The following is a 16,119-nucleotide window of genomic DNA, read 5'->3' on the forward strand; positions in this document are numbered from 1 at the left end:
CAATTTTGGTTTAAATTCAAATCAGGTGAACGGCGTAAACAGTTTATAAATGTGCCACTTTTTAAGGGAGCAAAATTAAATGGGACAAATCACGAATCCATCTTTCACTATTGAATAGTCGCTTGCCGCCTGAAGTCTGGGACGCGCAAACGACGTGAGCAGATGTTGAATTTCATCCCTGGTGACGATCTGCCAGGCATCTGCAACTGGCTTCATTTCCTGCTTGCATTTTCCCTTCCGTTTCGACTTCAGCCAGTGAATCGAACGCTCAAATCGGATTCAGGCTGCAGGTGATTGACTTGGCCACCGCATAACATTCCACTTATTTGTTTGCCTCTGCAGTTTGCTTGCTTCGGGTCATTGTCCATCTGCACTGTGAAGCGCCACTCGTTCCAAACGCGCATCAGCAGATCATCAAATTAGGGCCAGAAGGAAATTGACTTTTTTAGGCTGATAAATGATTAATTGGTCGATGACTATGAAAAAACAAATCTCCATAATGAATAAAATACATTCTTTTCTTTTGGTCACTTAGCCTGACTGTTTTACAATACTTTGTCCTTTAAGTGGTTTAACTTTACAACAGAGTAAAATCAGACATTTGTTGGATGTAGAAAAAAAAAATACAAATAAAAAAAATAAAAAATTGCTGCTGTCAAAAAAAAAAAGAAGAGAAAAAAAATATATAAATTAATTAATTAAAAATATTGCAAATTATGGGAAAAAAATCTCTATACAACAAAATAAAGTAAAGTAAAATCAGCTGTTTGTTGGGTGTAAAAAAAAATAAAAAAAATAAAAAATTTCAATAAATAATTAAAAATTAATCAAATTAAAAAATAAAGACAAAATATATATATAAATAATACATAAATTAATTAAAAATAAAAATTGCATTGCAAATTGGGGGGAATCTCTAAAAATCAGCCAATTACTGACTGGCCAATTAATCTATCACACTTTTTTGGAGTGAGAAAGAAACTGACTACTTGATTTAGCGCGGTGAGTGATGTAAATATGTCTTTTATTAAACGTAAAAAGTTAAAAGTGGATATGACGTCTATTTACATAATGATGTTGTCCGTGCGTCGCACTTTCAAACGGGGTATTCCGACTGAGGACAATGAGCACATATATGAGAGTAGTGCTGTCACTATCGACTATATGTAGAATTGATTAATCTATCAATCTATCTATTCAATCAATTAACTCATTCACTCTCAGCCATTTTCACTGAAGCAGCAACCCCCTTCACTCACGGCTGTTTTACTGGATTTTGATTGATTTTGCAAGGCCCACAGACTATTATGTTCTACTGCTGTAAAAACATGGAACCTACCAAAATAAAGATTGGAGTCTCTTCTTTCATCAGGGAAAAAATATATATTTTTGTTTCTGTTTTGCAGCAATTAGCATTAGAATATAGCTAAGTTGAATCAATATTCACATTCCTGGTAAAAACACTGTCAAAAAGAGCTTGTTGCAGCATGGCCCTGGCTGGTCTCTTATACTCTGCTGCCACCTGCTGGATATTTTTTTTTTTAATAACTAACATTGCTTTAAGCCACCTCTTCATGCTGTATCAAAGCCTTCTGCATGCTCTAGCTTAAAAAAAAAAAAAAAAAAAAAAAAACAAACAAACAAATATGTTTTGGTGAGTCAAAGTATTAAAAAATGTATTGATATGTTTTTGGGTTTGAATGATATGATCGGCTCATTGGATTCATTTTGATTTTGAATTAAAAAAAAAAAAAAAAAGCATTTTTGTCCCCCCATTAGTGTTTATTAACCAGCGATCGCCGATTGGTGTTTATTTCATACTGCATATTCATATAGTGATTAAAAAAAAAAGGGGGGGGGGAATTGGTGTATGTACTATGTTACCGTTTGGGACATTGTTTTCCAAAGTCAAAACCGATGTTTGCAAATGTCTCCTTTCATGGAGGATCAGTGAACAATTACTGTTGATATGCTGAATTCAAAGGATTTGGACCATTTTAAAATTTAAAAAATGGCTCCAAATGATTCCTTGATTATTAAAATAGTACTCAATTTGATAATCGATTACTTGCCGATTAATTCTGACAGCTCAATATAGGACGAACCGTCTGCTCAAACATGTAAACAGTCCGTGTAACGTTTCAATATATCGTTTCAATATATCGTTTCAATATAATGTATTATATTTAGAAACAAATCTCAAGGGTATTGTTGTTGGGGGGGTTGATTGTAGATTAAAAAGTGTCGATTACGCAGCCTGTTGCAATTGGCTGCCTCGTCTTTCATGTGTGCAGTGCGGCCTTGCTAAAGTTCAATGGCAATCCTCCTGACAGATGGATGCAAAGCAGGTATGTAAACCTCCGAGGAGCTCACATGAGGCAGCAAGATGCTTCTCCTGTGAACAAGGTGAATGGGGGGGGGGATTGCGCTGCGGTGTGGTGGGGGTGTAGATAACAAAGAACACACACCAAGTCTGGTCTGTGTTCTGTAAGTAGCACTGATGGTAAACGAGACATCCCTGATGATACGTTTGTCATCGTTGGAAATAATTCGCACGCGTTCAACGGTGTTTGATCCCCATGACGGAGCAGCGCGTTTGTTATTTCCTTTTATGTTATACGCCGCATACGTCGCCGCCGCTTGCTCGTCAAAAGTTTCGCTCTTTCAAGACTTCCAACAACATATTTTTGATCATTACAATTGTTTGCGCGGGACTCTTGATTGACGCTTTGCAGGCAGACGCGATCGACACGCTGAGGAATTAGCGTGCGGCCGAGACAGGCTGCCACACAAATCAAAACAAAAGACCGTTTGGGCGGCTTGACATTTCAAACGATCAAAAACAAGTAAACAACAGCAACACCACGGAGTGTAAATATGTCAATAGATCCACAACAAAGACTGGTGGGAATTACATGGAGCGAAGTTCCCCGGGATGCTACGGTTAGCATGCTATTATACTTGCCTCAACTTCATATAACGGTGAAACGAAACATAACTTACGATAGCACAGAAGAGTGGAGAATAAATGGAGTGAGGTTCCGAGTTCACTTTCAGTTATCTTGAGCTATCAATACAACAGTTCCAATTTACAATGAAGACAGGTGAAAAAATAGATTAAGCAAGCATATTATGTAACTCAAAACTAACGATAAAGTGTGGGGAAAAATAATTGGAGTCAGGTTCCCCAGGATGGTGAATTTAGCATGTTACATTTGCATCCCCTCAACTTTTTATTCCGATAGAAAAATGAAAGACTGGCAATAAATGAAAAAAAGTTAACCCTTTTGTTACGTTGACCAAATCTTCCACACATAAATACAACAAATACTTGTGTAAAATGAATTGAGTGAGGTTCCGAGTTAACTTACAAATTCAATCATCTTGGGCTATCGATACAATACTTCCAATTTACAACTACAATGAAGACGGGTGAAAATTTGATTCAGTAAGCATATTACGCAACTCAAAACTACGATAAAGACTGGAGAAAAATAAGCGGAGTCAGGTTCCCCATGCTGGTGAATTTAGCATGTTGTTACAGTCGCATCCCCTCAACTTCTCATTACGATAGAAAAGATGAAAGGCTGGTGAGAAAAGAAAATGCTCACCCTTTGTTATGTTGGCCAAATCTTCCAGACATAAATACAACAAATACTCATGTAAAAATGAATGGAGTGAGGTTCCCAGGGCTGCTGAAATTAGCATGTGACCATTTGCATTTCCTCAACTTGAAATAATTTTCAATTAAAAACAAAGTATGGCAATACCCAATAATTGATGGACAATTAATAGAGTTTGGTTCCCCAGGCGAGTGACGTTAGCAACTTAGCATATCAAGTTCACATTCCCCCCAACTAAAATAAATGGATGCAATACCACCTAACGACAACTAAACTTATGTAAAATGAATGGAGTGAGGTTCCCAGGGCTGCTGAAATTAGCATGTGATCATTTGCATTCCCTCAACTTTCAATCATTTCCAATTAAAAACAAAGCATGGCCATACCAATAATTGATGGACAATTAATAGAGTTTGGTTCCCCAGGCGAGTGACGTTAGCAACTTAGCATATCAAGTTCACATTCGCCCAACTACAATAAATGGATGCAATACCGCTAGCTACGACAAACACTGGTGAAAAATTGATGGAATGAGGTCAACAACTTTGCTACTTCGATTAGTTTGACAGTCAACTTTGAACTGGGAGTGGAATTAAGACAACTTGAAGGAAAGTTTTGGAAGAATCTTTTTCTATCCGCCAAAATGTTGCGTGTTGTACACCTGCACTAATAAGAATCCAGTCCCGGCAGGACCTCAGACAGCGTTCGAGAACGCGGTTTGCTCTCTTTACAAGGGGGAAGCCTCATCAATAAAAAGTTGGACAGGCAATTTTACGCACGTTCAATACGGTGGGACAACCTTCAAAAGCTTTTCATCTATTGCACCAGTTTTGATACTGACCCGCTGCGCAGGAAAAGACACGACGGACAAGCGCGTTTAAAAGACCACACAGAGAATTATTTAACGGTTGAAGTAAATTATCCAAGGCGGACGGACGGACGGACGGGTGGGAGGGAGGCGGCGTTAACAACACACTGCGGCAGACGCGTTCAAAGTGACAGCATGATTAAATCAATGTCCGAGTGCTGTGTCTCGCACTTTGGAGTGCATTCCCTTCAATTTTGTACAACTTTCCACGCAAAACTTGAAATCTTAACCTGATTTGTCTGGAAAATGCTTACAAATTCCTTACCAAGGTAAATACTACTCAATTTTGATCAGGTAAGAAGTATAAGCATGTCAAATTCCTCTTAGATTTGATTAAAAATGATGTCAATGACTACAAATTTCATCTTTATGAAGGTAAGATTCAGTTTGGACAGCAATATGGTTATCATTATTGTTTGTGGTGGGGTTTTTTTGTTTTTATATATTATACTTTCCTTCCTCTACTTGAATTTGTTATCTTACTAAACAATGACCTGAAGTTGTTAAATATTCACTATGACAACTTCACAAAACGTTCCCAAACAAGTGTGCAGCATAAACATGTCAGAAAATCAGATTACAACGCTAACGCACACAAATCTGTGCATTTATCACTTCAACTAAACGTGTTTCATAAAACAATGATATGGACTGCACTTCTTAAATAACTTATCTTGATACTATAGAAATAAATAAAACACACAGTATAAAAATAAAGCCTATTAACTGCAGATTTTCCTTCAAATTTTCAGCCACTGGTACTTCAAAATTTGCATTCCACCACGGTGCGATGTTGATTTGATCCTATTTATTTTTGCATTAATAAGTCATATGCTCAGTACGGCGACGTTACATTGGTAACTTCAAATTGTACCTTCAAAACATTAATGATGCTTAGTTTTGATAACAATATGTTTGTTATTGTGCAGTTCTGCAATATAGTACTGTGTCTTTTCATCCGGTTAACCTGACGGGAAAGACTCAAATTGCTCTCGGCATGCCGCCGAACAGTTGTGCACAAATGAAAACAACAATTTCAACAACGATCACATACCTAAACTTATTACAATCCTCACTTTTGTTGCGTTATTTACAAAAAAAGGTGGATTTTGCAATGCAGTTCCGGCCGCTATGCAAGTGTGCCAAATGATGACGTGCCCTGAAGGAATATTTGATCCAATTTGGGATCAGAGAGCAAAAAGAACGACATTAAAACATCAAACAAGTGGCTTAACTTAACATAAAGAAAATAAAGATTGCGTTTTTTCTTTCTTTCTTTCTTTTTTTTTTTTTGAAGCAAATGAAGCCCCCCCCCCCCACCCAAAAAAGCAAAACAAAAGTTTGCTTGCGTGTTGTGTCGCCTCAGCCCAGCTTGCCACATCACCCCCGCCCACATTCGGTCACCAACACAACCCACAACGTGCACCAATAGAAACAAAATACACGCGTAAAAACAAATCACAGTTTTTTATAACTTTCAGTTCATGGACGTGGTGATTTCTCCGCTTAATTTGCGTTTCTGGACGCTCTGACAGCCTCCACCTTCCATTTTAAGCACATTTAAACATTCCAAAAAAAGTTACAGTTTCTTGGGGCGCTTGAACGCGACGTCACAGTTATTTTGGTCATCTAAATCTCGTCAATTAGTCAAGTTGGCAAGAATAACGTTTTTAAAAAGTTGCTTTATATCACAACTCGGTCTGAAGGGGAACGCGTGACGATGGTAGCCCCGGCTCGGCGTCGTCCGTCGTGTTTCGAGTCACATCCACCTCACAAGCCTTACCTCCTAACGGGCACACTTCCGGGACGTTGTCCCCCGCAGGACCCCTCGTCGTCGGCGGTCGGTGGCGGGCCGCTGTCGACGTCCTCCACGGTCACATCCGCCGCCACGCCGTCCGGGCGCAGCTTCACCCTCACCGCTGCTTGGTGTCCATCGTCCGAGCTCGAGCTCGAGCTCGAGCCCGAGCCCCGGCCGGCCAGCTGGGGCTCCCTGCCGGTGACGACGAAGCCCAAAGTGTGCAGGGTCCCGAGTCCGATGACCACGTTGAGGAGCAGGAGCAGGACCAGAGAAATGCTCACGTTTCCAACGCGAAGCCCCCTTTCCATTTGGAAGGCTGGCTCATTAGTGAGGCATGAGATTTACATGCCAGTGGTCGGCCATGTAAAGTTTGACATGCAAAATAATTAAAAAAAAAAAAAAAAAAAAAAAAAGTCTCTTAATTAATGCCAACAAAAGTAACCGTAGTTTGCCCCTTTATTCTTGTCAATTAATGTAAACACGAGCCACAGGAAGGGAACGCGGTGTTTTCCCTTTATACTTGATGCAAGACTTGCCGTTAAGGACCCGCCTTGTTTCTATATCGCGATTGGACGATAAAAAGCACGCGTTCGTTAAGCCCACTTTTTATTGGCTGGCGAACTGTCAATCACAAGGGGCGGCATACTCAGCACAAGTTGATTGGACCGCATACCCGTCAGTCAGGGAGAAGCCCGCGGAAACGGCCAGTTTCAATAACGGTGAATCTCATTGGCCGAGTCACCCTGACGTTCGAAGCAACGCGTGCGTAATTTACAAGTGTTTTGATTGGTTGGGGGTGGGGCGGTGGAGGGGTGCACTTTACCTGTCCAATCAGAAAGGCGATCGTGGTAAACAACCACGCGATTGGCTCAACGCGTTGCCCTCTGTTTACGAGAGGAGATAACGCCATTGGATACTCCGGTCGTCAATCATTCGCGGTTGTTAAGTCGCCTGACGCAAAAACACCAACGTGGCTCCCCAGTGGACACTCGTTGCGCGATATTTCCTCTTCCTGGTCACGGGTTGTGTTCCAACTGTTGACAAGTCGGGGGAAGAAAAATAAAATAAAAAAAATAAAAAAAGTATCCAAAAAATGATTGACGTCATGCCCTTAAACGAAATACAGACACTTAAAAAAAAAAAATTGTGTTCATTTAAGTGATGACTTGGAACAGTGATTTCCCTTGTGGACCAATTAAGTAAAAATGTTAAGAGTCATTCCTGCTACTAATCATTTTGACATATATAATTTTGTAATGAAAATGTTTATGTAGCTGTTTTTAACTATTTTTACAAAGTTTTGGGATGACAGTTGACTTGCACACATGCATGTTATGTAGTTTATTTGGGGTGTATTTTTCATGGCGTTATTGCAAGCTGTGACAGCGCCACCTTGTGGCATACAGGTGAATCACATTGCACTCATCTCACAAGACAGTTTCTCATAACCACTCACTAAAAATTGAAAAGTGGATTGGACTGTATCTTAATTAAAGAAAAAAAATCAACTCCAATGTTCCATCACGTTTATTTGAAAAGTCAGAAGCAGGCACATGCATGACTGGTCCTGTATTCTTCTAACAGAAAGAGAAGAGGACAGTCAAAAATCATCAGTCACAGTCTTATTGGAATGATTAAAAAGGCTGGTTTAAAAAAACAAAACAAAAAAACAAACACTTTTGGCGTAGCAGAAGACGAAGACGTGGTTATGGCACAGGCACTGCAAACAACACTTGACAAGAGGCAAAGAGGAAAATCACAGAGCGAGCGACAAGTGGAGACACAGGAAGTGCAACTTACGCAAACATTGCGTATTCGCACTACTTCGTTTGACTTCCACGTAAACAGCAGCCGTTACGTCAAAAGGCATACAGATAAAAACCTGATCACACAAAAATCCAAACGGGATGACATCATCCCAGACTGCAATCACATGATCCAATTCATCTTATTTGTCTTTTACGATTGCCTCCAAATCCCCCGAGTTAAAAGGTGCGTCCATTCTGCACATGGGACACGTGACTTGTAAAATCAGGATGAGTAAAAATTTGCAGGAAGTAGCGAAACCGCGTCCGACTTGTTAGATGACGGGCGCGTCGCGCACCTGCACGCGCCCGTCTTCCGTGCCAAAGTAGGCGCGCTCGGCCATGCCCACAAACAGTCCCGTCTCCACCACCCCTGAAAAAAAAGGCGCAATCTTTTACTGACAGCATGGAAATAAATGCATGCACAAGTGTCATCCCACTCAAACTCAAATGAAAACGCCGCCTGCAAAGAAAGTTCAACTGTTCTAGTAGGCTTTTCCTGACATTCCCCAGACCCCACCTGGAATCATCTTGATGGTTTTGTTGACGTCCGCCCAGCAATGCGCGCGCTCAAACTTCCAGTCCAGGATGAAGTTACTGTTGTCTGTCACCACAGGACCCTGGTGGTCACAAACGTAACAAAACAGACCAATAGACACAGACGGCCCCAAACAAGTTCCTGCAACTAAAAGGAGACAGTACGCTGCTTAACCCGAAAGTAGTTTGTGTGCGGATGTGAGCGTGAGACACCAGCCTAGCAACAGAATACTTGTCTACTTTAGCATGTTGGCCTCTCACACAACCAACGGAAGGGTCGTTGGCCTCCTCTCACGCTTTCTTAGCTATGACGAACTAGCTTAGCATCAGCAAGCTTAGAATTAGTGAGGGCGAAGCTATTAACGTAGCATTAGCAAGTGTAGCAATAGCGATGACAAAGCTATTAGCTTAGCATTAGCGAGGCAGAAGCTACTAGCTTAGCATTAGTAAGGACGAAGCTCCCAGTGTAGCATTAAGTGAAGATTTAGCGAGTGCAACATTAGCAAGGACGACGCTATTAGCTTAGCATTAGCTATCTCAGCATTAGCAAGGACGAAGCTACTAGCTTAGCAATCGCAAGGACGACGCTCCCAGTGTAGCATTATTAAGCGTAGCATTAGGGAGCATTAGCAAGGACAAAGCTGTTAGCACTGGCAAGGATGAAGCTACTAGCTTAGCATTAGCAAGGACAAAGCTCCCAGTGTAGCATTATTAACTCATTCACTCCCAGCCATTTTGTCTGACACAATGCCCTTCTCAACTGTTTTATTGGATTTGGACTAATTTTGCAAAGCCCACACAATATTGTGTTTTATTGCTGAAAAAAAAATAATAATAAATAAAAAAATAAAAAAATAAATAAATTAAAAAAAAGTATTTCTATCCGTTTCTGTTTTGCAGTAATTAGCATTAGAATATAGCTAAATTTCATCATTATTCCTAATCTATTTAGAAATGTGCCTAAAAGAGCTTATTTCAACACGGCCCTGGTTGATCTCTTATACTCTGCTGCCACCTGCTGGCCGTTTGTGTAATAACTACCATTTCTTCAGTCATTCTTTGCAGTTGAGCGGCTGCATTAAAGCCTTCTGTTTGCTCTAGCATAGAAAACTTATAAATACATCTCTGGGACACTTAAAACATTTGAAATAGAACGTATGAATACGTTTTTGGGAGCAAATGAGTTAAGTGTAGCATTAGCGAGCATAGGATTAGCAAGGACAAAGCTACTAGCTTTGCATTAGCAAAGACAAAGATACTGGTGTAGCATTGGCAAACATCACATTGGCAAGCATAGTATTAGCGAGGATGAAGCTACTAGCGTAGCATAAGTGAGCTTAGTGTTAGCGAGGATGAAGCTTCAACAGGCTAGCGCACAACGCAGATTCAAAAATTGACAAAAACGACTTCCTTGGTTCTTCCATCGACAGCCAGTGTAGGCTTCGACAAGTTTGAAAAAGTGAACATGGCTTAGCAAACGTATGAATATAAAGCGCTACAAGTACATTGCGGCGTTTTCATATTTTGATCAAAGTGGATTTTTCATGTTGGACGAAGAAGTGCTTTTTTTGGGAGTCGTGGTGATGGCCCCCAAGTCCAGGACCAGTCCAACTTTTGTTGATTTTTTTTTTTTTTTTTTTTTTAATACATACAGCTTTATTGACACCCATGCGCAAGTTGACCTCCCCTCCGAAAAGCTGGATGATCCTCCTGGAGACGGGCACGTGGGCCATGGGGACCACCTCGATGGGAACGCCCTTCTTCCACTGCTGCCCGATTGCTTTCGAGTCCTTCCTGACAGGAGAGACACGGCGGCCATTTTTGATCCGGCTTCTTGACGGTGCCGCCTGCAAAAAAATCCCAAAAAAACCGCCTCATCTTGAAACCCAAACCTGAAGTCCGCGACGACGACGAAATGTCGGGCGCAGCTGGCCACGATCTTCTCCTGAGTCAAGCAGCCGCTGACAAAACAAAACAAAAATGCGGCTGACGATTATGAACAAAAAGCGAAGCGATGGACATTTTGGAAACTCACCCTCCGCCTTTGATCAGAGTCAGATCGGCGTCCACCTCGTCCGCCCCATCGATGGCGACGTCCAGCTGAGCCAAATGCACGACAAATTACATAAGAACGAAAGGCGACATCCGCCAAAGGCAAAATAACGCCACCTCCTGGTAGAAGGATTTCTAAAACTTGTTCTGTTGTGAATCAAGTTTTGTACATAAACCTGGCCTGTGTTTTACCTAACAACTTTTTCTGCAGCTAATAATAATAATAAAAAAAAGTTTGTAAACTTGTTTTGTTGTTAATAACGTTTTATAAGTGTTGACAAACTTGGTTTACTACAAACATTTTGTTTATGTGTAAAAAGTTAGAAAACTTCTGCTATCAATAAAGTTTTTACAATAATTGTATCTTTGTTCTGCTGTAAAAAAAAGTTTAAGTGTGAACTTGTTTTGCTATTAATAAAGTTTTATAAGTGTTGACCTACTTCGTTTACTACAAACATTCTGTTTATATTATGTGTAAAAACGTAAATTTTAATAACTTAAGTGTCTTAAACTTGTTCTGTTAATATTTTAAAAAGGTTTGTTTTAATGGAACTAAAAATTTGTTTAAAAATGCTGAATAACTAGTGTTTATGTTAAAGGTTTTTTTTGTTTTTTTTTAAAGTACCTGTAAAGTAGTTCTGCTCGTAACAACCTCTAGATAGGGCTTATGAATCGAGTCCAAATTTAAATTAAAAAAAATAAAAAATAAAAAGTTTCTGTATTAAGTATTAATAAGTTCGAAATCTTCTGCTATCAATAAAGTTTTTTACAATACTTGTATCCTTGTTCTGCTGTAAATAAAGTTTGAAATGTTAACTTATTTTGCCGTGAAAGTTTTTTTTTTTATGTGTTTAGCGATTGTGTTTCAACTTGATGGCTGCTAATAAAGTCATTTTAAAACAGCTTGTTTAATTAAAAAACATGTTTGCAAACTTGGTCTACTGTTGATGTAGTTTCAGGAATGTCAACTCATTCTGCTGTAAATAAAGTTTTAAAATGTTTACTTATTTTGCCGTTAACGTTTTTTATTTTTAAATGTGTTTAGCGATTGTGTTTAAACTTGATGGCTGCTAATAAAGTTGTTTAAAAAGAGCTTGTTTAAAAAAATATATATGTTGGCAAACTTGGTCTACTGTTGATGTAGTTTCAAGAATGTGAACTTTTTCTGCTGTAAATAAAGTTTTAAAATGTTTACTTATTTTGCCGTTAAAGTTTATATATATATATATATATATATATATATATATATATAGAGAGAGAGAGAGAGAGAGAGAGAGAGAAAATGTGTTTAAACTTGATGGCTCCTAGTAAAGTTGTTTTAAAACAGCTTGTTTAATTAAAAAAAAACATATTTGCAAACTTGGTCTGCTGTTGATGTAGTTTCAAGAACGTGAACTCATTCTGTTCATAAAGTTTTCAAATGTAAATTTGGAGCACAGTTAAAGTTTTACAATCTGTTAAACTTAATTAAAGAATGTTTAATACACTTTTACTACACTTAGTAAAGTTTAAAAAGGGTGTGTGTGCGTGCTTAATTTGTTTGTAATAAAGTTTGAACTGGAAAGCAACTAAGCGCACATTTTACGCTTGACTGAAGTCAAACTAACGCCCTACTTCGTCACACTGCCGTCAATCGTACCTCAGGGTGTCTGTCGAGATCCGACAGCATGAGTCCGTGTTGCAGAATCAGCTGACGGGCCTGAAGGATCGATGACAAGCACGGACAATAAAAACAAATACTGCATTATTAACTTCTGTGACTGAAGAAAAGCCACACTAACCTGGAAGGAGGTGGGAACACAGACGATGTTCAATTTCTCCTGACGCACTCTCTCCGCTGAAAAACAAAAAAAATCGCTTTAAAATCAGGTTCGGATACATGAACATTGTCAAGTTTATTTGTCTAAGAAATTATTTGTCATATGGTTGTTTGGAATGTATAGTTGATGTTATATTTGGAAAATGAGACGCAATGCTTGTGGAGTCAGTTTTATCATTGTGTTTTGTCTCACAATAAAAATATTTGAAAGAAATTATTTGTCTTTTGGAGCGACATGTTCTTTTTTGTCAGTTTTTCATCCAGAAGTTGTGTCTATTGAAAAAGTCACAAGGACCCACATCCAGAATTGAAGTCAGCCATTTTGGTTTGAAGTCACCATTTTGTGTGATCCAACAAAAACATTGCTACTTTCAGGTGTAATCTTGCTGATTCCCAGTATCATGACCATTCACTCACCTAGTCTGTGTACTGCATAGACGATGGTGGACCCGCTGCCAACTCCAACCACCTGATTGTTCTGTTAGATACCCAGAAAATTTGAAATCATTTTTATCGAATACTCTAGCATGGACTTTAGAGGTGATTTGTTCTTTTAGTGATGAGCAGTGATGTTTATGCCAAAATGTGTTTTCTTTAGACGACGAGGGTTAACGGGGGCTCAAAGGTCTTGCAATTCAACCCCAGAGACCAAATTAATTTTTTTTTTTTTTTGGGGGGGGGTCCAAATTTGAAGAGTTGCATGTAGACTTTTTGCTAAATGGCTTTTTGTCTCTCCATCTAATGTATGTGCCTAAAAAAACACGTACATGGTTTTGTCTTGCTAGCTAACTTTACTAGCATAACACAGTAGGTGCAGCTAGTTCAAACTGATCATCTCATCCGTGGTCAACGAATCATGAGATCATAATATCAAATAAAATCAAGTACAAGACTTTACCTGTACGTGGTTGTCCACCGCGGTATAGGCGGCTTGTTTCTTCGCCTCCTCCGCCATGTTAACAGCACACGTGCTTGTCTTCGGACTGGCGGCCAGAACAAGCGGTTGACGACAACGACGGGATGCACAAGACCACAGGCGAAAGGAGGATGGAGGGAGCTGCTGCTTAACAAACGCGAGCCAACCCCGAAAGTTCATGAGCCCTGCCCACAAACACGCAGTTTAGCCTCCAAAACTTGCGCTGCACGCTGCATTTCCGCGTTTGTGGTCCGGCTGCCAGATTGTATCGGGGGTCGCCTGCAGATGACGTCATGCTACAGGATTGTCCGGATATTGTCCGTTTACAATTGTTTAAAATAACACAATGTATGGACTAAAATTGTAAGAACGTAAATAAACCTACAACTATAAAAGATTTATACTTTTGAAAAAAAAAAGTGGATTGAAGCTCCTTCGGGCTTGCCGGTGACGTCAGTACAGTAGCGCTAAGCGAAACCAAAACGTAGCTATCGTTAACTCTTAAAGTATCATGCTATTAGATTTTTAGGTTTATATACGTTTTTATAATTTTAGTCAATAAATTGTGTTATTTTGAATAATTGTAAACGGACAATTTCCAGACAATCCTGTAGCCTGACGTCATCAGCAGGCGATCCGATACAATCTGGCAGCCCGATCACATCTGGTACCGACACCTGTAGAAAATTTAGATCGCGTCCCAGTTTCCCATCTTCATTTTTTTTTTTAAATTGAACATCTGTGTCAAACATACATAATTGTGGCATAGTAAAATTAGATGAATAGACATTTCTATTTCTCATAAGTCTAAGGGTCTTCGAAAAAGAAACAAACTCAAATTTAGGTTTCACCTTCAAAATGTTACATTTGTGTAGAATATTTTCACCAATGATAACAATAGTGTTAACCAGATTATTATTATTTGTATCTTTCAAAATAACACAAAATGCCTAACACCGGTCTGCACTTCTTTCACTTATTAGACGCCATTTGCAGGAAAAAATAACAACTCAACACTAAATATGCAATTGTTATTAACAGGTGTATTTTTTGTTCACATATCCTCAATTTCGCTGTACTGCATTTGTAATGAACAAAACAAGGCTTTGTATTCGATTTATGTCCATTCTTTCAAGTGGTCTTTAAAAAAAGGAGATTGGTAAAGTCTCTAAAATAATCCTGGACTAAACTTCCTTTTTTTGTCGTTGTAGAAAAAACAACAACAAAAGAAAAACCGGAATCTTTCTTTAAATACTCCTAAACTATTGAGGTGAACGTAATGGCCTGAGGGTGGCGCAAGAGGACAGCTTGAAGCAGAAAGTGTTGACAAGTGAGCGCAAATCTACATTATATTTATTATGTAGTATTTTCTCATCAAATAAAATTAGATTTTCTTATTTGACATCTGTGAAATGTTTATTTGTTCAAGTGGATGATTAATTGAGGCCACACAGGTGTATTGTTCAAGTAGTTAAATGGCGCACAGCCTATATTAGTACGCAGGCAACTATTTGAGGTATTTATTTGCTCATGGATGGCTATTAATTTTTTTTTCTCCCCTAGCGAGAGCTCAGATGGCTATTAATTGTGACACGGCATCTAATAGAGCAAAGCTCGCTCATATTCATATGAGGCATGAGTGGTTTGTGAGAAAACAAAAGAAAAAAATGTATACCCCCAACATTACTACTTTTTATTTGGCAAACAGCTTGAGATAGTCTCTTTTTTTCAGTGTAAGTATATATATATTTATATATTTCATTTATATACTATGTAATAAAACAACACATTCTCTTAAGATATTTTTTACATCATATTCCAGCTTACAAATATAGCTGATCTTTTCCAACAGCAGAGAAAAAAAAACTCTTTAATGACTATATATATATATATATATATATATATATATATATATATATATATATATATATATATATATATATATATAAGAAAATGCACACATCTTACATTCATGGTTAGAAAAGTAGGCTAAAAGTAGTAAGAAAACAAAACAAAACAAAACAAAAAAACAGTTTCCGGAATGTCAAGGGGAAAGAAAAGTTGGGCACAGAGAACACAACTAATTCACAAGAAAACCACTTTGGAGTGTTAAGTCGTGAATGCAAAAAAGACTTTTTGGGATGATGAAAAGTTTGTACGAGTCCATGTGACTCCTCGTTTTCCTCTCTTTTCCCGCGAGGATCGTTCCGAGGATTATGCAAATGTCTCCACGTCGGCTTACGGCTTCTCCCGCGTGGTCCGACTGCACGAGGGGAGCTTTTTTCTTTTTCTTTTTTTCATCTTCAAAAATAGAGCTCGCTGAACTTTTATTTTTATTTTTATACACAGTATTGCTGAATGGTCACGTGTTGCATTCAAGGACCGTCTGTGAATTGACGATGAGTTGTAGGGGAAAAAAAACAAAAAAAACAACAACATGCGTACAAAGCTCAGTTTAGCAAAACATTGTTAAACCCAAACGTCGTCGGGGGCGATTACGTGACGTTACTTTCCCAAAAAAATGATGCATTCTAATGCTTCTTATGTCACAACAAGCGTGGACTCGCTCGCTCGGTCTGGAATGCTTTCCTACGTGTAAACACATGAAGCCAAAATGGCGGACAAATCATCCCAACACAAGAAATGATGAGCAATGCAAAAGTGCACATTTCTTTCAAAGAAACAAAAAGGTAAATAAATA

The 16,119-nt window shown here is 38.8% G+C and overlaps 2 protein-coding genes across 4 annotated transcripts in view; both read right to left on the bottom strand.

The window, feature by feature from the left end:
• Nucleotides 1–7,254, bottom strand: part of eif2ak3 (eukaryotic translation initiation factor 2-alpha kinase 3) — a 72,869-nt gene extending 65,615 nt beyond the window's left edge. For all 3 annotated transcript variants that reach the window (XM_077538201.1, XM_077538200.1, XM_077538202.1), the window contains exon 1: nucleotides 6,275–7,254. In XM_077538201.1, the coding sequence (XP_077394327.1) occupies nucleotides 6,275–6,597 (323 nt within the window). In that variant the 5' untranslated portion in view covers nucleotides 6,598–7,254. The remainder of the gene's footprint in view (nucleotides 1–6,274) is intronic.
• A 544-nt stretch (nucleotides 7,255–7,798) lies between these two features.
• On the bottom strand, nucleotides 7,799–13,698 carry rpia (ribose 5-phosphate isomerase A (ribose 5-phosphate epimerase)). Its single transcript, XM_077539569.1, has 9 exons — nucleotides 13,401–13,698; nucleotides 12,920–12,980; nucleotides 12,465–12,520; nucleotides 12,323–12,382; nucleotides 10,667–10,731; nucleotides 10,524–10,592; nucleotides 10,284–10,425; nucleotides 8,615–8,714; nucleotides 7,799–8,467 (listed from the first exon to the last, which is right to left on the bottom strand). The coding sequence occupies exons 1-9, from the start codon at nucleotides 13,596–13,598 to the stop codon at nucleotides 8,370–8,372; spliced, it is 849 nt and encodes a 282-aa protein (XP_077395695.1). The 5' UTR covers nucleotides 13,599–13,698; the 3' UTR covers nucleotides 7,799–8,369.
• Between the last annotated feature and the right edge of the window lie 2,421 nt (nucleotides 13,699–16,119).

This window comes from Festucalex cinctus, chromosome 12, assembly GCF_051991245.1.
Source record: "Festucalex cinctus isolate MCC-2025b chromosome 12, RoL_Fcin_1.0, whole genome shotgun sequence".
Classification (NCBI taxonomy): domain Eukaryota; kingdom Metazoa; phylum Chordata; class Actinopteri; order Syngnathiformes; family Syngnathidae; genus Festucalex; species Festucalex cinctus.

Coding starts and splice junctions, on each gene's coding strand:
- rpia (XM_077539569.1), bottom strand. CDS start 13,598: ATGAACTTTCGGGGTTGGCTCGCGTTTGTTAAGCAGCAGCTCCCTCCA. Junction 12,521..12,919: donor CTATGCAGTACACAGACTAG/GTGAGTGAATGG, acceptor TTTGTTTTTCAG/CGGAGAGAGTGCGTCAGGAG. Junction 8,715..10,283: donor GCATGGGTGTCAATAAAGCT/GTATGTATTAAA, acceptor TGTGACCACCAG/GGTCCTGTGGTGACAGACAA.